This window comes from Rhinopithecus bieti, unplaced genomic scaffold, assembly GCF_001698545.2.
Source record: "Rhinopithecus bieti isolate Rb0 unplaced genomic scaffold, ASM169854v2 scaffold_35885, whole genome shotgun sequence".
In the NCBI taxonomy this organism is placed as follows: domain Eukaryota; kingdom Metazoa; phylum Chordata; class Mammalia; order Primates; family Cercopithecidae; genus Rhinopithecus; species Rhinopithecus bieti.
In genome coordinates, this window is record NW_016815776.1 from 1,509,551 (window position 1) to 1,531,299 (window position 21,749).

The 21,749-nt window shown below is 47.8% G+C and overlaps 1 protein-coding gene across 1 annotated transcript in view; it reads left to right on the forward strand.

The window, feature by feature from the left end:
• Positions 1–21,071, forward strand: part of RBP1 (retinol binding protein 1) — a 21,861-nt gene extending 790 nt beyond the window's left edge. The window contains 3 exon segments of the mRNA XM_017853678.1: positions 477–655; positions 19,976–20,077; positions 20,822–21,071. Coding sequence (XP_017709167.1) covers positions 477–655; positions 19,976–20,077; positions 20,822–20,875 — 335 coding nt within the window. The 3' untranslated portion in view covers positions 20,876–21,071.
• The last annotated feature ends 678 nt before the right edge of the window (positions 21,072–21,749 follow it).

Consider the following 21,749-nt stretch of genomic DNA (forward strand, 5'->3'; position numbering starts at 1 on the left):
CCCCCCCCCCCCCCCGAGCAGCTCCGGGCCGCTCCCTAGAGCCCTACCGAGCCGCCGCCTGCCTGCCTCCGGCCCGGCGAGCCGAGGTCTGGTACCCCCGGACGCCAGAAAGGGCGTCCTCGGCCACCGCTGCCATGGCGGCCCCTAGGCTGCGGATTGGAGAATTTGGGGTTGTTAGGTTAACCGGTGGCAAATGTCTGCTCGTTGGCCCTGGACGTGGGTAATTTCATTAGTAAATCTGTGGCTTGATTTGCTAGTTTTTGTTTTTAAACGGCTGACATAAGAGCAGAAAACTTTGTTGGGGGCGGCGCGGGGAGGCACAGGCAGGCTGTGCGCAGAGACAGCGCAAAGCCAGCGGGAACCCTAGCAGTGTTTGCGGGCGGAGAGGGCTCCTGGGGACCAGCTACCGTGGGAACGGTTCTCTGAGTTTTCCTGCCAACTTTCTGCCGCTCGCTCTCCCCGCTCCCCACCCGCAGACGTCAATGTGGCCTTGCGCAAAATCGCCAACTTGCTGAAGCCAGACAAAGAGATCGTGCAGGACGGTGACCATATGATCATCCGCACGCTGAGTACTTTTAGGAACTACATCATGGACTTCCAGGTTGGGAAGGAGTTTGAGGAGGATTTGACAGGCATAGATGACCGCAAGTGCATGGTGAGGATTCGCGTGCACCCAGTGTCTCCTGCCCAGGGGGGCCTGACCAAGGGCTGGGCTAGTTCATCCGAGAGGGGGCAAGGGCCTGAGGGACTGAAAACACTTCCTCCTCTCAGCCCCCATGGTGGGCAGCACCAACTCATGAAGCATCCTGCTCTATCTACACTGGAAGGTGATGGTTATGAAGGCTGCCGTGTGCTGTATCTCCAGGGCGTTCAGGCACTCTGCCCGGTGCTTTATGCACATGACTTCACCTAAGCCTCACACAGCCTTTGAGGGAGATATGAATATGCCCATTTTGTAGATGAAGAAACAGTCTCAAAGAGATGAAGTAACATTTCCAGAGTAGCACAGCTAGGGAGGGGCTGGAGTTCAAAGCAAGTCTGTTGATGCTGTTCTCTCACTGACTATGGGCTGGTGGAGGGTAAAAGGAAAGAAAGGAGGGAAGAAAAAAGAAACACAGGTAACCCCTTTGAAGTATAAACTTTCAATATGACCTAGTGTGAAGTCACTCCAGGAAGCTGGGAGCACCTTGATCTCTGCTGGAAGCCCTCTGATCTGCCCATCCTTGCCCCAGAGCTGGGATTTGGCTCCTGGCCATCCCCTTCCCCACCCTGTCATCCAATGCCTGCTGAGCATTCTTTGAACTTTACAGCTGACACCTAATCAGTAAGTCAGTGCCCCTCCAGCCCAGGCCAGAGGAAACAGCAGTGGGGGAAGGGGGAGGGCCAAGAGCTCCCTCCCACAAGGGTGAGAAGCTCCTGACCCAGGACATCGCAATTAGTACTGCCACAGCAGACTCCGGAAGGCCAGCCCCAGGCCCCCATCAGCATTATCTGGTTACTGGGAGGTCAAGGTACTCTTGTTCTCCTTTTTATAGTTTTGGGTTCAGAACTGGCTTATGTTCATCCCAGAGCCGCCTTGCTTATTGATGGGGTCCTCACCCATCCCCTCCCACCATTTTCAAGGGTCTTTACTGCTGGTCTGCTGTGTGTCCAGCACCGTGCTAGTCATGTTACAGCGCAGCACAGTGAGGGAGGGATAAGTAACCCCATGTTATGCAGTGACTGAGGTTCAGAGAGAGGAAGAGACTTGTAAGAGATGAGACTTGAGCCCTGGGCCTTCTGATGTTGAAGCCCACACTCCTGCTTTCTGCCAGCTTCTCTGCTGGTAGTCTGTGCAGAAACAAGATAGCTGAGGTCTGTTAGGATTGTAGTTGAAGGGATGCCCATGTCTGGGAATAGGCGTCTGGAGCCTGGATGACTCATTCCCCCACCTTGTCTATTCATCTGAAGGCAGTCAGGACTGGTATCTGAGTCTGCTATTTGGAATGATAGGAAAGAGGGGGTAGTCAGCAGGGAGCGGCCTTGGAAGGACCACTAATGGGAGAAAACACCATTGTTGTAGGGAAATGTCAGGTTGTGCCTTTAAAAATCTCAAGGACTCTTGAGAAAGGAAAGACTCACAATAGGAAGGGAGACCTTCAGACGGGATCTGCCTTTCTCATTACTGCCCAAGACCTGCTCCCTGGCACACCTCATAGAACTTCGCTCCTTAAGAATAATCCTTGCCCCCACTCACTATTGTGGAACTCACAGATCACGTCGAACCTTTATTTTGGGTCACCACCAATCTGGCATGTGCTGGCTTGTACTAATTATCTTCGCTCTTTCCTTCCTTTCCTCATCCTTTAACGCATGAAACATTTATTGATCACCTAGTAATACTAGCAAATATAGTACTCATCAAGTGCTTACTGTCATGCCAGATGCTATTCAAACGTTACATTAGCTGACTTAATCTTCACAACACCCTTTCCAGTCTCATTTTACAGATAAGAAAACTACGGCAGGATTTCTTGCTGTGTGACCTTGGGGAAGTGCAGAGGGAGGATTTGAGTTAACCACTGCACTGAACATACTGCTTCCCTCACAGGCTGGTCACCACAGCAGGCACAGGACAGCAGAGCATGTCACAGGCCCTGATGTCCAGGAACGCAAAAGCTTTGCAGTGGAGGCAGGCACACCAACACTCAACACAGCGTGGCAAAGAAAAGCACAGGGTGGGAGTGAGGGGATTGGGACTCCCCAGAGAAGGGGATCCCAGAAGGATTTCTGGAAGAGGTGACTTCTTGCTTCATTGTAAAATAAAGCAGGGAGGTGGAAGGGAGGGTTTTGGATACAAAGGAAGGGACAAGGGCCACCTTTTCTTCTCAATACAGCATCAGCGTCAATCGAGCATCAGCAGTAGTTGAGCAGACTGTGGAGATTCAGCCACTGGATGAATCCAGTGAAACTGGTCTGGGATGCATGGTTACTGTCACTGCCTCAGGACTCAGGGATGCCCACTCTCAAGTAGACAGACATTCACTCACCTGTTGTGGCCTGTTGGGAGATGGAACACCCCCTCTGCTCTGCTCAAGCCTTCCTCTAGCCCCATGCAGTGCAGAAAAGTCCTTCTCTCTGGGCTGCCTGCTGGGTGGTGTGCTGCTTTGGACTGCCAGAAGGACATGGCTGGATGGGGGTAGGATGATAGAATTAGAGCGGCTGTCGTGCCTGAGACTTGTGAATGGAGGGGAGCTGGGTGCCCAGAGGCCACCAGCTGAGCTCTCTGAGGGCCGCCAGGGGTCCTGGACAAGGTGGTTGCCAAAGATAACTTTCACTGCTACCCCCCTCTGCCTCACACACTGGGTACCCACAAGCCAGGAGCAGTGGCCCAGAGGAGTTTGTTCCCAGCGTATTACAGGAGTCCCATTCTCACTTGGGATCGGTCATTCATCTCTTTTTTCCATTCCTCTCTGGACGCCACAAGCATCTCATGGTGCTTCCACCATCTTTGCAACCCCTGTGTCAATGAGTCAAATCACACACGATTCCTGCCTCATGGAGTTCAGTGTAAGGGAGAGGTGGATTGAAGCAGCCAGTCACGATGTAGTGGACACTGTGCTGATACAGGCAGAGAAGCACTCCCTGCTTGGTCTTGAGAGGTCAGGGAAGGCTCCCACAGGAAGTGGAGTCTGAACTGTGGCTTACAGGATAGACAGGAAGTAGCCAGGCAAACAGAAAGGGGTTGAAAGAAAGGCCAAGGCCAAGAGCTGTCCCACACCAGACCGTGGGCTTGGCCCTGGGGTCGCAGAGGCAACAAGGCCTTCTGGACACCCAGGCCAGTGGAGGAGACAGGCACATCTTCAGGCTATTACAGCCCAATGCTTGATGGGAGCATGGTGGGCTGGGGAGCACACAGCTGGGAGTAGGAAAGCAGTGGTAAGGGGAAAGTCCCAGAGGAGGTGACAGCTGAGAGGGGCCTTAAAGGACTAATTAGGGCAGATGCGGAGAAAAGGATAAGAGCTTTTCCGTAAGCAGGAGCCACATGTACAAAGGCCAGGGGTCAGAAAAGCCTGGCTGGGAGGGAGTTTCTGAGGTGAGAGAGGAGCAGTCCACAAAGACTTCAGCATGGCTGGAGTGGGAGATGTGCCTGGGAGAGAAGAGAGCCAGGAGAACCTGGCAGGGAGACTTGATGTGACCCTGACAGGCGTCTATGAGTCCTTGCTGGGAGAGGTGTGACCAGGCTGACATCCCTCCCCAAAAGGCAGAGGCTCTCACTGGCTCAGATATCTCTGATCCTGCCTCTTTTCCATGGGAACCTTATCTGTATTCTAGAACTGCAGCCAGAGGGTGAAACCCAGCCTGCAGATGTGTTTTGTTTGGCCTGTACAATGTTTGAAAAACTTCAGAGTCAGTTGCCAATAACTGCCAAAGATTATAAGATTTCACAGAAAAATCCATTTTTCTGGCTGTTCTTAACAAAAACAACAAGAAAAGGAAGGGCCCTGGAAACACTGGGCACCCATTTATTCCTGCACTGCGTGGATCCCTGGAATAATGCTGCAGCCGCTCCCTCTAGATGTTACATTTCCTACTTTACCCCAGTCTTCAGCCCATCCTGTTACCTGAAGTCAAGGATCAAATGGCCATTTGTCACTGTTTGCACTGTGGGTTCCTTTAGAGCTGTGGGTCCCAAAGTAGAAATAGCAGCAGCAGCAGCATCACAGGGAACCTCTTAGAAATACAAATTCTCTGGCCACACCCCCGGCCTACTGAATCAGAAACTCCAGGAGTGGGGCCAGCTATCTGTGTTTCAATAAGCCTTCCAGGTGGTTCTGATGCAACTAAAGCTTAAGAATCACTGCTCTGGAGTAAAGAAACACACTGTGTTCCTGTATCTCTATAAAAAATGGAAAAACTGTAAAATTAGGTGCAGAGGGCCATGGGCATGTAGAGGGCCAGCTTGGCCCATCACCCGAGTCCTATGGACATTGCAATCCATGCCCAGAACCACCTGAAATAGCTCTGTGCTCTCTCCCCAGGTGGAGGGGTGGAGGGACTCAGTTCTGGGCGGCTCTGCATCACTAGGCTCACATTTCCAGTCTGATCTAATCAGATTTTATGGGACCGCAAACAGCAGGCGCTATTTTGGTAGAGATATATAAAGTCTGGGCTCAGCTGAGCAGACACAGGGCTTTTCTCCATTGCTTCCTTGCATGCCTTTGTCCATAAAAATGTGCGATCAGGCCCAGTGAGGAACCAGCAGCATTTGTTGAATATAGCACATATGTGCTTTGGCAGGGTGGGAGCTCTTGAGAAAGGGAAGGTGCTCTGACTTCAGATAGTGTTTTCTCACTCCTGAGCAAGTGAGTCCCTCAGAATGATTTGGTTCTTTGTCTCGAAGTCCCCCCAGCATGAGCAGGTTTTGTGGGAGAAGACTGAGCCTCGGCTAGGAATCACAGCCATGAGCCTGGCTGTGTGGGGGTGGCAGAGGGGCCATCTGTCATCCCCGTGTCCAGGTCAGGTTTTTCCTGGAGGAGATGGCTTTGTTCACTCCGGGAACTGGCGCCTCCCCCCATGGCTGAAGCCTCAACTTCATATCCAGCATTGAACTTAGGATGACCCCTCCACAGGGCCTGCCTTCTGCTCCCAGCCCTCCACCCCGCTGTCGCTTTCTTTGTTTTTATTATAAAAGGAAAATATTCAAATAACACAAGAAAGTATGGGTTGAAAAGGGCCCCTTCCCCCACTTAGCCTGATTTCCCACTTGGTGGATCTGTCCGGAAATCTTCCTCAGACTTATAAGTGATCTATCTATTGATTGGGCAGTTGGTCAATGTCTCTATCTAAAACCAAAAGAAAGAAAGGAAAAGAAAAAAGGAATCCACTTCTCTACATATTTTAACTCAATGATATTTCTTACGCATTTTTCCATATAAGCACTTACAGATTTTCGAAGTTCTTTTTTAACCATCCATGTTTCCTTCCCTTCCCTCCCTAGACTTCCTTACTTACATCCTTCTATTTCTCCATCCATCCGTCCATCTAATTATATATGGTAATACATGAAATCCACCAAAGCACTGTTGACACTTTGGTTTAAACTCTTGACAGCTTTCTGATCCTATTCTTGACCCATTAAAGATATTTTTTGATTTGTTAAAAAGAAAACACACACACACACACACACAATGCCACTGGCTAAATTAACTCCCTGGGCTGCAGCAAGGAGAATGCCGTTGGATTTGGGAGCCTCTGAGAGCCGCCCCTGCCCGGATCAGGCACCTGGCATTCAGCTGGGCCCTTTCCAGGCTAGAAACACAGGATCTCTTTCATGTCTTAGCTAAAGTTCTCCGACCTTTGAAATCGGTGTCAGCAGCGTGCTTTTGAGGATTACAAAAAGAAGAATTAAAGCAACCCAAATAAAATTCACAAAGTAGCTTTCAAAACTCACACTGCTTTGCTGGGTTTTGGGTTTTGTTAGGCAGGAACAAAGAAAAATAACATGTACTAAATCTTTACTAAGTGCCATGCCTGCCCCAATTGCTTTTGTACTTTTCTCCTTTGGTCCCCACAACAAATGCTGTTCAGTAAGTATCATTGTACTCATTTCACAGATAAGAATCTGAGGCTCAAAGAAGTGAAGTGCCTTTTTAGCCCAAGGTCACCCTTGGGCTAGCTGGTGGCAGAGGAAGAATTCTAATTAGTCTGTTTATAAAGCTCTCTACCCCAAGGTCTCCCACAGAGCTTTGCTTAAGGCCAGCACCTCAGTTCCTTATTTTGAGCCTTCTCACGTCTGAAGGTAAACCCAGGCAGTTTTGACAAGGCCTAGAATGAGTGAAAGGAGCACTGGTATTAGAGTCAGAACATCTATATGAATTCTTCTCCATTATCTGACAGCGACCTTAAATGATTAGACACACTGCCTTTGTTTTCATATCTGCAAAATGGGCATCATAATTGCTGCTCAGCGTGTCTCACAAAGCAAAGCTGAGGACCATAGAGATAGTACAGGGCACAGGGGCTTAGAAAGCCACAATACTATGTGCAGAACAGATCCAGGGCCTGTGATACCCGAGATGGAGGGGCATGGCATAATCACTTATGATGGCCAGGTGTTTACTGAATGAATTACAGCTGTTTGTTTTTCTGACCAACATTGCTTCTCCACCTTCCACCCAAGAGAAGCACCGTTTTCTTTATGGTGGGAATTACTCCTTCTCAACCTTTTGGGTCCTGGTGGGACTGCAAATCATAGTACACTGTCTCTTCTGGGACGAGCACCTTCTGCCAGAGTGATCACAGTGTCCCATGGCCTGTCACATATTTGTGTATGTGACCCAAGCTGGGCCAGTCACCATTTCCTGGGAGTTAATTTAGGAACCCTGAGAGACAGGTGAGTTCTATTCCCTTAAAGGTTGATGAGCTGTTACGACGTAAGCTTCGAGTTCTCTGAGGCCAGTCCCCTTACCCCACCTTCTTTGGCTGCATGGAAAAATCCAATTGAAGGAAAATAAACGATGAGGCCAATAGAGACAGAGAGAATGCAACATTAGAGGGTTACTAGAGTTCCTGACACACCATTCCTAGACTTTCCATGTACTTTAACGAATACATTTTTTTCTTTCCCCTTAAGCTATGTGAATTGGTTTCCTGTCACTTGCATCTGAAAACTTCCTAAGACATTCAGACTCCAGAGATCAAGCTCTAAGGCCCACATAAGTAGTTAGAGTAGTAGTTCTCAAATTTGAGCATGCCTTACCCCTAGAGTTCCTCATTCTGAAAGTCTGGGTTGAGGCTTGAGAACTTGTTTTTCTAACAGGTTCCCAGATGATGCTGATGCTGTTGGTTCAAGGACCATGCTTTTGGTAACTACGAACAAAGAAAAACAAGGAAGCCGGCTGGCCTGTGCCTAGTTTCCTGTGATTTTTCTCATCATGATTCAATGTAATAAACCTGTGCTGGGGTAAAAGGTGCCTAGTTCTAGGGGATGAATGAGAATAGGTAGGTGTAGCTCCGTTCCAGGATCAGGGTAGTGGGGGATGAAGACTGCCTGGGGACAGTGGTTTGCAACTGAGGGTCCAAGTAAGTGATACCAATAGTGTTTGCAGCTGGACACGTGTGAGGTGCAACAGAGCAATTAGGAGCTTTGACTTTGAGATGGACCTGGATTTGAATCCTGATTCCGCCGTCCAGCTGGTTCCCTGGCAAGGGTACTTTATCCCTCTGAGCTTCAATGTGCTCATTTGTAAAAGGAGCTAAGGGTAATACCCACCTAATGGAGTTACGTGATAATTAAATGTGGTAATGAATTATTTCTATTTCCTGTTGCTGTGTAACAAACCACTCTGAAACTTAGTACCCTAACGCAACAATATTTATTTTGTTCACAAATCTGCAATTTGGGCAGGGCTCAGTGGGGATGCCTTGTCCCTATTGCCTGCCGTGCCAGTGGGGAGGTAGAGGATCCACTTTACAGATGGCTAGCCCACACTCACTCTCTGCTGGCTGCCTGGGCTTCCTCACAACTTGGCAGGTAGTTTCCAAGAACAGAAGCACCATAAGGTGCCAGCTACCTTTAATACAGGGATTAATGAGTTCTTCCTTTCTTCCTTCCTCTTGCCACCGTTTCCCTCTTTCTTCCCTCTGTCATTCCTGAACTGAGGGTCCAAGGATAGCATAGGAGTACTCTGGGAAACAATGGTATAAACAAGATGGGTGTGAAGGTGGGGATGGCATGGAACCCAGGCTCCAAAACCTACCTTTGCCAGCTTTACAGTGGAACTGGCCCTGCACTCAGAAAATGAAAATAATAATAATAATAATCTTCTCATAATGTGCAATAAATCAGAAAATCATCTTACTCTTTGACTCAGGGATCCCACTTATGGGACTATGTTCCAGGAAAATCATTCTATTTGTACAAAAGAATCTGTTAGTCATTCTGTGATAATAATTCTCAACAACCCACATAAGCATAACCACTATCTCAGGGCCTACTATGCGGTAGGCCCTGTCCTGTCACTTTATGTTTATTTAATCTCCTAACAATCCTGGATAGGAGGTGCTACTCTCCCATTTTACAGACATAGAGCCAAAGGTCCTGCCCAGATTCACATTACTGGTTAACCCCAGACTTGTGATCTGACTTCGGATGTCTCTGATTCCCTAATTTGTATGGTTTATAGAACAGGCTATATCCTGCTGGTATACCTAAATATCAAATAACTATGGGTGGTTAGAAAGACTGTGGCTTTTTAATTCCATAGACCACTACACAGCCATGTAAATGATCACTATGAAGGTAAATGAAAAGTCTTTATAGGCATTCAGTCACCAAATTTCATAGATTCTGCTTCTTAACGTCTCTTCCTGTTTTTCTCCATTCCCACTGCTCTGAATATCTCAGGCCAGTAATAATAATAACAATTAACATCTCTCATGCTTACTATGTGCCAGGCTCAGCGCTTTCCATGGATTATTTCGTTTAATTACTGCAGTATCTTCACGTTGATCTCCATTTTACCATGCTCAACACTTCAGCCCATCCCTCCCTTTTTAGAAAGGAAATCCTGATCATGCTACTCCCCAGCTCAAAATTCCCAAGGGCTTCCCAGTGCTGACGGGTAAAAGCCAGATGGCACTCAGGCTCTTCAGATCATGGCCCTGCCTGTCTCTCCCTCACTCCTTATGCTTGGCCCCATCCCGCCATTTGTCAGAGTCTTCACTTGCCATCCTCTTTGCATCCTTCTACTCACTTCCCTGAGGTATTTCTTTGCCTCTTCCTCTGGGAGGAGAATTACCCACTGGTCAAGACCCAGCCCAGGCTTATCTGCTCTGTTCATCCCATCCTGATTCCCCATCCCACCACCGTGCCCTTCCTTTGCCTTGCAGCCTCTCTCTTCAGGTGCTGCTTTTAGGGCACCTGTGATGCTAGTTAATGTGTCTGAGATTCTACACAGCAGCAGCCACACCATCATGGGCTCAGTGGTCCAATGTGTTCATTAAAAGAATGTTAAGTGAAAATAGCAGAACCTGAGAATAAATGGTAGTCATTGACCGTATCACTGCAAGATGCAATTGCCATTTAATAATAGCGCATGTTTGTTAGGTATTCCATGTGCCAAAAATTCTTCTAAGCACTTTCCATGCATTAATTCTTTTAATCCTCACAATAATTCTATGATAAAGATGCCAAAATTCTTCCTATCTTATACATGAAGGAAATGACTCAGTCTGACAGAGCTGTAACTGGTTCGACTCCAGAGCTAGACCAGCCGGACCAGCCCAGACTGTCATCTTTGGGATCTCGTTTCTGCCCCTTACAAAGTGGGTGGCCTTGTGCAAGTTACTTCACTTCTCTGTGCCTTTACTTGTCTGTGAAATGGGGATAATTATGAAATAGGGGATACCCGCTTTGTGGTGAGGATTAGGTGAACGGTGTGTGAGAAAACCCACAGTGCCCCTGCCCCATCAGTATGAGCTGTTATGATTCATCCTCTCACACTGATCTGTGACCTCTAGAAGACCAATTCTGGGGGTGGTCACGTGTATGAAGGGATACCTGGCAAACCAGAGAAGAGCTAGCAGGATTATGAGAGTGGAGGCTGGCCTAAAAAGGCACCTGCCTCTCCACACCCACAGGGAACAGGGAACAAACTGGACTAGGCCAAGAGTGGAGAGGAATTATTGCTTACTGAGCGTTTTGTGTGTGCTGCATTGACATAGGTCCTTGAAACCTCGTTTCATTTCATCCGGATGGCTCTGCTCTGTGGCTGGGCTCACTAGCCCCATTTTGCAGATGAGGAAGCGAAGGCTCAGAGAGGTGGAGTAAATTGCTTTGGTCACCCAGCAAGAAAGAGGTGGGAACCTGCAGTTCAGGTCTGCCTCTACCCAAGGCTATCACTGGGTCCCTCCTGAATGCCCAGCTTGGCAGGCAGGCAGCTGTCCCATGGCTGGGCCAGACCAGGCCCGCAGCCTACCAGGTGATATTCAATGACCATAATATTCATGCCAGCAAAATGTTCACATGGGAACAGTAGGCAGACCATGGGCTCAGAGCTGGGCAGAGAGGATTTAAACCATGTTTTATACTATTCCTAGTTGCGCGTCTTTGAGTATAGAGCCTAAGCACTCTGAGCCCTAGAGACTCAGGGTCAAATCACTCCGATGGCTAGCCCCTTTCTATAAGGCTTACCTGTGAGGAAGAAACAGCCACATTGCCTGGAGCAAGCGTGGTGTTCAATGCAAGAGTGCCACCAGAATGTTTTCAGCTATTCATTCATTCAACAAATGGGAATGCACATTTTCTCTGCCATAGATTCTAACATGGGGGCTGGTGTCCTGCAGTGAATAAGAGGATCCCAGACCCCAAGGAGTTCTTCGTCAAGAGATCCTGACATGCTCACTCTTCCCTGGTTACCTGGTTACTGATCTAGCACCTCTTATCTTCTGGGAGCCATTTATTTCTATTTGCCTTGAAACATATATATATATAAAATAAAGGCCAGAGATTCCCATGGAAGGGATGAGGCCTTCAGTGCCCCTCCTAAGCACTCTCTGACAGGATGTCCCCTCTCTAATTCTTATTCTCCCACCCTACTCCCCATTTCCACCCTCCTGCCTGTGCTGATGGAACTGATAACACACCAATTCCTTGTACTGGCCCCAGGTAGCAGATCCAGCACTGGCTGCGCTGGATTTTCCATGGCACCAGGTTTGGCCAGCTGGAGCATGAAGACATACTGTGAGGAAGAAGAGAGGCTGTGAACAATCTCCCCAGTAAATTCTGGGTTGGAGGTACAGGGTCAGCCTTCGTGGGGAGGGTCACCCACAGAGTTAAGCTGGGCAAAACCTATGTAGAAGCTTCCCTCATGTAGACCCTGCTGTCCCTGATTTTCCTGCAACTGCCTGTGCTTGTTCCCTTTGCCTGGGACTCCCTTGTTCCTCTTCTTCCTCTTTTTTTTTTTTTTTTTTTTTTTGAGACGGAGTTTCACTCTTGTTTTCCAGGCTGGAGTGCAATTGCGTGATCTCAGCTCACTGCAACCTCTGCCTCCCAGGTTCAAGCAATTCTCCTGCCTCAGCATCCCAAGTAGCTGGGATTATAGGGACGTGCCACCACGCCTAGCTAATTTTGTATTTTTGGTAGAGACAGGGTTTCACCATGTTGGTCTGGCTGGTCTCAAACTCCTGACCTCAGGTGATCGCCTGTCCAGCCCAGCCTTAGGGCCACCCTAAGTGCTAGGTCCCTGGGATGAATGAGTGTAGTTCCACAGGGCCCTGTGACCTTCTCCAGTCCTGTTCCCACGTCCTTATCCAGAACCTTGGCCTTGGCACTCCAATGGTTTAAATTGACTCTAGGAACTTTCTGAATTGTTTAAGGAAAAATAACTATAACATGTCAAGATTATTAGTCTTAACATTTTCTCATTTTGTTTGTCTTAAGAATTGTGTTATTTGCTGTTAGCTTTTTCATGGTATTAGAATTGCATTCTTTCATGCTCACAAAAGCCTTGTGGCTATACTATTTATAGTGGTTTCTTTGAACATCTATTATGTCTCTAATTACTTGTTCACATTTTAAGGCCTTATTAATTTGGTTTTAGTCTGCTTTTAGAGTGAAACTGGCTTTTCCTCTTGAATGTGCTGAGTTTAGATTATTCCAGCCCCCCAGGAATGGACCAGAGAAGAGGAGCCGCTACTCACCCATTCACCAGCCTGGCCTCAGGGGCAGCTCATGGACTTTTTAGCCAGAGAGAACTGGGTTCAAGTTATGGCTCAAGCCCTAACCCCTTGGTGATGGGCTGGTTACTTATAGAAGCCTAAATTTTATCAGCTCTAAAGCTTGAAGATTTAGTGAAACATTGTGGAAAGCTCCCAGCACAGTACCTGGCACCTGGCAGGTTCTCTGTTGTCTTCCCTACTTTTCCCTCCTGATCACTTATTTAACACAAGCACCAGATGCTGAAAACCCTCTAATTGTCCCAGGAACACACATAGCCTCAAAAGGAGAAGCACACTTTCAAATCAAACTCCAGGATTTGCATCTTTTAGCAATTTACATTATGCAGAGAAAGTATCTACTCACTGTCTGGTTTTGAAATTTTTCCCTAAATCTAAAGAGCGTGGGTTTTGGAGTCAGACCTGGGTCAGTCCTGGCTCTGGCCTTTGCAGGCAGTATCATCATGGGCAAGGCTTCACCTCTTATAACCTGGCTCTGGAACCACAGAGACAACAGAATTCAGTCCCAGCCCTCCAGAGGTGGATCCGTAAACAGAGGGACTACTAGGGCCAGGTGGAGGGCTGTGAGTGATCCATCATCCCCTACTCTTGAGAGTGGTGTTTTGGCATGGGAGTGTTAATGAATGTCACAAGTTTCTTGATACCAAATAGAGTTCCCACCATTTGCAGGTCATACCAGGTCACTGCCAAGGGATGGTTCCATTTAGTGGGAATTGTCTGGCACTCCCAGCGTAAGTCACCTGAGTGGGGCAAGTGGGCCTTGAAACATCCCTGGGAGACACCCACTCAGGCTGTCTGTGGGAGCTGGGCTTTTTGTGTCACTGTCCCATGCAGCAGTGACAGCTGGGGTTTCTAAGTGGTCAGAGGAGCTGGAAAATGGCTTCTGAAGTAAAAGTCCCTTGTCATAGTGGTACAAAGCTGTCTTCATTCATTTGTTGGCACATGTCTCTCTATGTAAACTGCTGGCAAGGCCAAGGTGATGGGGGTTATTGTTAGTTTTTAATAGAAAAGTTAGATTGGCTTCACTTTCCAACCGGCGTCCCTGGTTCCAGTCCATTTGCAGACTTTTGGGTGACGTATGGGATGAAAAGTTCTGGTGAGGAGGTGAGCTGAAGACGGCCATCCCTCCTCCTTGCTCTTGGATTATCTGGGCTTCATTTTTAAGGTGGTCCCAGAGCCCGTATGGGGGTTGGGAGAAGCAGCACTGTCTAGCCTCCTTGGTTTGTGCCCATGTTCACCCCATCCCCACAGCCACCTGCCTTTTCTGTGGGACTTGAAAAGCATCAGGAATATCTTCCTACCTGAAATTCTTCCATTAGACCCTGATTAATTGGATTAATCTAGGAAACCAGATTAAATGACCATTTAATGACCCTTTCAGATCTGGCTGAATCCTTGTCCCCAAACATTCACTGCTCCTGATCTAGCAAAGACAGCTGGCTGCTGACTTCAGAGGGAGGTGGTAGAATAAGTTATTGGGTCCTGGGAAAGTTGTTTTCATAAGTTCCACTTTGTGTCACAAGAAAATGAATTATCATTGTTTGTTAGGCTTTCATCTTCCAACATTACTTATTTCCTTTTCCTTGTCATTGGTTTTAAGTGATAGTCCCCTCCTTGGCTCCACACCTCCTTTTCTGTTCTTATGACAAATCAGATTCTCTTTGAAATAACTAGTTTATTCCCACAAGATAAAAAGCTTAAAATGAAAAATCCAGTCCCACCAAAAGTGAACATGGGAAGAGTGGGAGAATTAAATCACATTGCTGAGCCATCCCAGCTATCAGTGGGGAGTCTTCAAACAGATCTTGTGCTTAAACAAAGACCAGTTAACATATAAAGGAAGCAGGCATACTGGTGCTCAGCAGGCAGCCCCTGCAGGTCTCCTCATGGATCTGAGTATCCTAGAAAGAGAAGGAACTTCCAAAACTTTGGCCATGATGAATAGCATGTCAATCACTGCTTCACAAATCTCCAACTCTTAAAAAAAAAAAAAAGGCTTTCATTATTGTTCAACATTGACAAGCAAACCCATCTTTATCTAAGCTCTGGGCATCATGGTTACCATTACCTAGTGCCTCCTACATGCCAGCCCTATGCATTTTCTGTATGTTTTCTCAAATCCTCAGAACAACCTGGTAAAGTAGGTGCTTTGTTTATCTAATACCGTGTAACAAACTACCCCAAAACTTAATAGTTTAAAACAACAACCATATAATTCTCATGATTCTGTTGGTTAATTGTACAGTTCAGCTGCCTGTGGCTGTGTTCAGCTGAAAGCTCAGTTGGGGCACTTCAACTCTTCTCCAAGTGGCTTCTCTCCCATCCCCCAGGGCTTCCCCTTGTGGCCTTCCTCTTTGGCAGAGTAGCCTGGACTGCCTTAAAATATAGCAGCTGAGTTTCAAGAGGGGAGGGTTCCACGAGGACAAGCCCCCAGCATGCAAGTTTATAAAGGCACTGCTTCCATCATGCTTGTTCATGTCCCACTAGCCAGAGCAAGTCACATGGCCAAACCAAGGTGATGTAGGAGGAGACTTCACAGGGGTTTGAATATCATGTGTCTCGGGAGTCACCAGTGGAAGAGTCTACCACAGTAGGTATCGTTTAGCCTTCTTTTGCAATTGAGGGCACTGAGACTCAGAAAGGTTAATCCAGTTGCCCAGTGTCATCCAACATAGTCAGGAACAGAGGACCCAGCTCTATCTGATACCATGTTCTTTGCTGCCGATACTAGGTCAAGCTGATATAGGTTGAGGTGGTATAGTAGGAGGCAGGCAGGGACTAGGAATCAAGTATAAATGGCAAGTGAGCGTCCAGGATTCTTTAACCCAGAGGACAGCCTGACCAATTCCCTGGCCCACCTGCCCTCCTGGATGGTTCTACCCAACAGCACAGGCAGCAAAGACGGGCACTGAAAACATGCTCCAGGCCACAGTCTGGGTTTTTCAGTCTGATATTCTGGCCCCATCTCCCCACCACCCCCCAACAACCTAGTTCCTCCTCTCCTCAACTCCAGGATAGTCTTCTACAGCACTGACTGTTGTCATTTCTCCCTCATCATCTCCTACCCTTGCATACTTATTCACTCTGCCTAGAATGCCCCTCCCATTTGTAGAAACTCCTTTGAGGCCATGACAGCCTGGGCACTTCTCTGTGGGGACCTCTTTATAGGCAGAAACCTTTAAGACCTCTTTCTGACTCCCAGCACCCATACCCCCAGAATGGCTGGAATGAACTTAAGGGTGTTCCTCCAGGAGACTGCTCAGAGTCTTAGCCCAATGTCCATGTGTTTTTCTGTAGCCCCCAACGATTTTAGCCACCATCTTCTGGGCACCTGGCAGGTGCCCTGCCCTAGACTGGGAAACAAGTGGGCACCAAGTCATGCAAAGCCCATGTTCCAGCCCAGATTCTTTCTCTCATTTACTAGGTGACCAGAGAAAGTCGTGGAACCTCTCCGAGCTCAGCCACCCCTCTATATCCAATACAAAGAAGAAGAATCTCTGCTTTGTCCAACTCACCCAGTATCAGAGTCAACAGAAGCTTGGGGTTAAGAAAGGCTTCCTTGGAGACTGATGTAGCATGCGTGTGATAGGGATCCTTCCCTTTAAGAGGCCTGGTTTGTAGGGCTCTCAGAAAGGCTCCTCTACACCCCAACAGGCTTCTATTCTCTCTATGCCTCAAGCTGTCAAGCTGCCTGAAATTCTGCCATCTGTCATTCTTTTGGGCTAAGGTATTGTTATTGTTTATATCCAGATGGCCCCTGTTAAAAGATGCCAGCGATCTGGAAATGGTGACACAGTAGCCCCAGGAGCAAAAGCCAGCTTTACCATTAATAAACATCTCTCTCATGGTCATTCTCTGACCCTGGTGTTGGAAGGTAAATAGGTGTGAGCTTTCTGGAGATAAAACTGGCAATACTCATCAAAAGCTTTTCAAATATGCACACTCTTTGATGCAACAATTCCTCCTCTGGAAATTTCTTCTAAGGGAACAATGTGTTCAAAACTGTGTATACAAAGAAGTCTTAGTTATAGTAGCACAGAATTATAAATAAATAACTTAAATGTCCAAAATAGGTAATTGGCTAAATAACAGTATGTATGTATAATCAAATACTATCAGGGACTGTTTCATGGGCCTGTGACCAAGGCAGTCCATCAGGGCCCCAGGCTCAGAAGGCCCCTCACTTGGTTTAATGCTCTGCTGTCACCAGCTTAAAATTCTTAATGATTTTGAACAAATGACCCCTCATTTTCATTTTGTGGTGGGCCACACACACACTATGTAGCTACTTCCTAGAATATTATGTAGCAATTAAAATAATGCTTATGGAGAATATTTGTTGAGATAGGAAATTGCTTCAATTAAATGAAGAAATGAGGATACAAAACCATAAATGATGCAATTCTAATTTTGTATAAAACAGAAACATGTAGATAGATAGAAAAAAAAAGAGTGGATGGAAATTTACTGTATATTGTAATATATACAATGTTAGAGCAATTATCTCTTTTTTTTTCTTTTTTTTTTTTTTAAGACAGAATTTGCTCTTGTTGCCCAGGCTGGAGTGCAATGACATGATCTTGGCTCACTGCAACCTCCACCTCCCAGGTTCAAGCAATTCTCCTGCCTTAGCTTCCCAAGTAGCTGGAATTACAGGCATGCACCCCCATGCCCAGCTAATTTTGTATTTCCAGTAGAGAAGTAGAGATGGGGTTTTACCCTGTTGGTCAGGCTGGTCTCGAACTCCTGGACCTCCAGGTTGACTCCCACACCTCCTTGGGCGCGTCGCGCGAGAGAGCGAGGGGATTACAGGTTATGGGGCCAGCCAGGGCCTGGCCTTAGAGCAAGTTCGAGTCGTCGGTGAGAGAGTGAGGAACAGAGAGAGCGACGGAGTGTGATCATTTTGTGAGTGCGTGAGTGTGTCGTTCTTTGTGTGTGTTTTGTGTTGTGTGTTTTTTGTTTTGCCGAGAGATTGAGCAGAGAGAGCGGTGAGAGTAGTTTTCCAGAAGAGGCAAAATGTATGTCATAGCTGAAAACAAGCAATTGTCTCTTGTGCCTCTGAGTGAATCTGGAGCCCTTCTTATGCACAGTAGCCTTCTGGATTAAACACACGAAGAGAAGATCAGTTGATGAGGAAACCAAGTGTTCTTATGAGCTTCTTGAAGCTGAGGACTGATTTCTGGGTCCCCACTTCCCTCTACAGGCCTGGCATGGAAGGAGCATGGATAAGTGAATGGGCGTCCTGTCTTATTTATGGCATGAGGTCATGAGTAGTCTTTACCCATGACATGTCTCACCACACATTAACCACACTATGTTTTGCCTTCTCTCTGGCCTGGGACTAGACTGTGCCCTGAGTGAATTTCTGGATCAGGGGAGGATCTGCCCCCCAAGTCCTTTTATGCCCCATTTCTCTCTGGAGCAGAGGCCAGACTTATTCCTATGCAAAGCTGGGGCAGCACATGTGGCTCCACCTGCCTCCCTCGTCCATGTGTCGCATTGCAGGCTTCACCCCAACAGCAGGGGGCAGTAGTGATCAGCAGGCCCAGGACGGAGGCATGGGGTGGGGAGGTCCTCCTGCAGGGAGTGGCCCCACTACCACCACACCCATCTCTCATAAGTCTCCTCTCCCAAATCCTTTATCAGGCTGTTACTGACTGTCCTGACTCAACTGAGCATGGCAGGGAACACAAGGATCCTAGAACCTTAGCTCTCTACATCCAAGGCCTGAGTTAATGTCCCCGTGTGACAGATGCGAGCACAGGGGCGCTGAGAAGGGATGGATTTGCTGAGAGCTACACAGTGAGCGAGGGGCAAACAGAGTGCTGAGCACTACTGTGGGAAGGCTAGGCTCATAACAGAACTGCCCCATATGGGATGGCTATTCAAAAGAAGGTGGGCAGCCCCAAATATGAGCGATGCCCACTGCGCTTTCTCTGTGCCCATGTCTGTGACATGTGTCTCAGTCTAGGGCACACTCATGGCTATGCTGGGGTGACAGGATCACCTTGCCTCTGAACTCCAACACTTTTTTCAGCCCCATGTTGCTGGGTGGGCCTTTCCTGCTCCACTAAGACTGAGATTTCCCCAGGACACAGGCTGGGCCTCCTCCTTCTGCCTGTCTTCCCTTCAGCATGCCCAGCACATGGCAAGGCTCGCAGTGCTCAGGGAAGATGTGGGGACCCAAATGTGGGGTGTAGAGGGTGTCACAGTGCTCATCTGTGCTCTGCCAAGCCCAGGCTGGCCTGTGGGATCTTCCTCCCCTTCCTCCTCAGTTCCCTGGTGCCCTCCTGATGAACTCCCAAGCGTACTTCCTGCTGTCCCACCTCGGGCCTTCACCCCGTGATGGACTACTGGCAACTTTTCTCCACTGTGCCTCCTTTCCTCTCCTTCAGCTCCATTCTTCTCCCCTTAGGGCCCAGCCCTAGGGAATCCCACTTCCTGGACTCTCACCTGGGCTCCCACAGCCTCTGGTCGGTAACCCTGGTGACCCTGAACACTTCAAGAAACAATTTAGTCCATTGCGGTGGGGGCCTTCAGAGCCCCACAGATCTGTGTTCAGACCTGGCTCTTCCACTGAACAACATGGGTGAACTTGGCAAGTCCCTGAACCTGATCTGTGAAAAGGAGATGCTAATCCATGCTCACGTGGACAGGCATGAGGCTTCAGAGACAGCACAGAGACTGCCTGGTAGAGCAGGCAGGTAGCTAACAGCTGCCATTTGTACCTTCACTGGGTTATTGATATCTAAGGTCATTCTCCCTGTAAGATGAAGAGTGCTTTGAGGGCAGGGGTGGGGTCTTTTTGGTGTCCCAGGACTTAGCATAGGTTGAAACAATGAATGGGTGAATGAAGTGTCTGGGGATGGTCAGGGTACTCTGAGAAGTCTGCCCTTCACCATAAGATTCTGGAAAACATCCTTCACCCCCCACACCTGGCTGTGCTCAGCCCTCAGGCCCTCCTCCCCACCTTAGCCCCATTCTCAGTGCTTGCAGTGACAGCACCACTCCAATGACTTTTTCCCTCCTAATTACCCTTTTAAATAAAATTTATGGAGGTTTTCATAAATTTTAAAACTGATTTACATACTTTAATAAAAGCATGTGGTGGACAGGGAGTATTAGGCTGCAAATTTTCTACAATGCAATTGACATGAGCACATCCTGGATTATCAAGTTTGGGAGCTGCCCCTCCCCCAGCCCCCAGGAGCTCCCGGCTTGCCCCGGATTGACAAATGTATCTCTTGCTTGGCAGACAACAGTGAGCTGGGACGGAGACAAGCTCCAGTGTGTGCAGAAGGGCGAGAAGGAGGGGCGTGGCTGGACCCAGTGGATTGAGGGTGATGAGCTGCACCTGGTAGGTTCCTGGGCTGGGTCAGGCTGGGTCCCCAGAGGCCCTGGTCATTGTTGAGGTCCAGATGGACCTTGGAAGAAGGCACCATGGCTGGGCTTTGGTTCTGTTCTGAAGCTTCTCTTCCAAGGGCCTGGAAAAGATGCCTGAGTGACTTTAAAAACCAAGCAATATATTTTCAAGCTCTAGGCTGACCCAATCGTCTAATCAGAGGGAAGAGGTGAGGAGTTATATCCCTGCAGCATCAGCAATGAGCTAAGCCCTTTTGCATTCTATAGCTCTTTCTCTTCTCTCAGAATAGGATTATGGCTCTTATTTTAGAGATGAGGACATGGGGACTCTGAAAGATTAGATTACATGTCCAAATTGCACATCTAGAAAGTGACAGAACCGACATTTGCTCTCAAATGATGTATATATTCACCATGCCAAATTGTATAGGCCAAAGCCAAGAAGGATTCTCTAAGCTTCTCTAAGATATGATCTCAGTCTGGGTCAGCGGGAGGTGATTAGGGAGGGGAAGCGTCAAGGGGTCCTGTTGGTCAGCTCTGAGCCACAACTCTTCCTCTCAGCCAGCTCTGTCTGTAGGGTGCTGCAGAGCACTCCACCATACAGTTTAACTGTCTTTCCAAACAATTGGTTACTTAAACCAACTCTTGGGGAAAAATAAAAGCCAGTGAGTGTTTTTAGAGTTCCTGCCATAAGTGTGACTCTGCTTTGGCCAATGACCAATATCTGCTTTTGTTTCAGGAGATGAGAGTGGAAGGTGTGGTCTGCAAGCAAGTATTCAAGAAGGTGCAGTGAGGCCCAGGCAGACAACCTTGTCCCAAGGAATGAGCGGTGTGGATGTGTGGGCCAGGATCCCCCTCTTTGCACAGCATGAGGCAAAATGTCCAGCCACCCCCAGGCATCTGTTAGCAGAGTCTGTCTCTTGGCTTTGTCTCTTTTCCTTTTCTTAAAACAAAGCCATGCCAATAAAGTGATCTGTGTTCAAAACATCTGTTTGGGGGAAGTTTCACTGCCCAATGTGCTCAGTTTTCCTCCAGGGCTTCTGAAGCCAACTTCTCCTGGTGCCACCCATGGGCAGAGTAGATAAATTCAGCCACATGTCTTCATATTTAGTCCTGAAGTTTCACCTTGGTTTCTCTCCTTTCTCTCCAGAGGCACAGGCTTGGGTCTAGGATGGGAGGTGGGAGGGTGGCCTGACATTCAATCATTTGTGTATCAAGTACGTTATGTATCTAATTGTGGCCAAAGTATAGTGAGTGCCACAAAAGCAGTAGAAGATACCTTCCACCCTAGAGATCCAACCAACAGAGAATGTCTATACACCAAGGAGATGCTTCATCATTATTTGTGAACAAAATGGAACTGGACATAATTTTAAGTCCAAAGCATAAAATTACTTAAACATAAGAAATTACCTATTGGATTTAATTTCAGAGATGTCATGAGATGTCACCACCCCCAGACCACCCCATCTGTGGGCTGGGCTGGTATAAGCCCTTTCTTTTCACTGTTGTAGATAAAGCAGAACTTACAATTCCCCTGAAAGAGAGAGAGCAGCCTCATGTTCACACTAAAGTGTAGAGGAATGCTAGCTGCACCTTTTCATGAAGAAACACAAAGAAACAGAAGGAGTGAGGATGTGAGAGGTCATGAATAGGGAAAACAACTG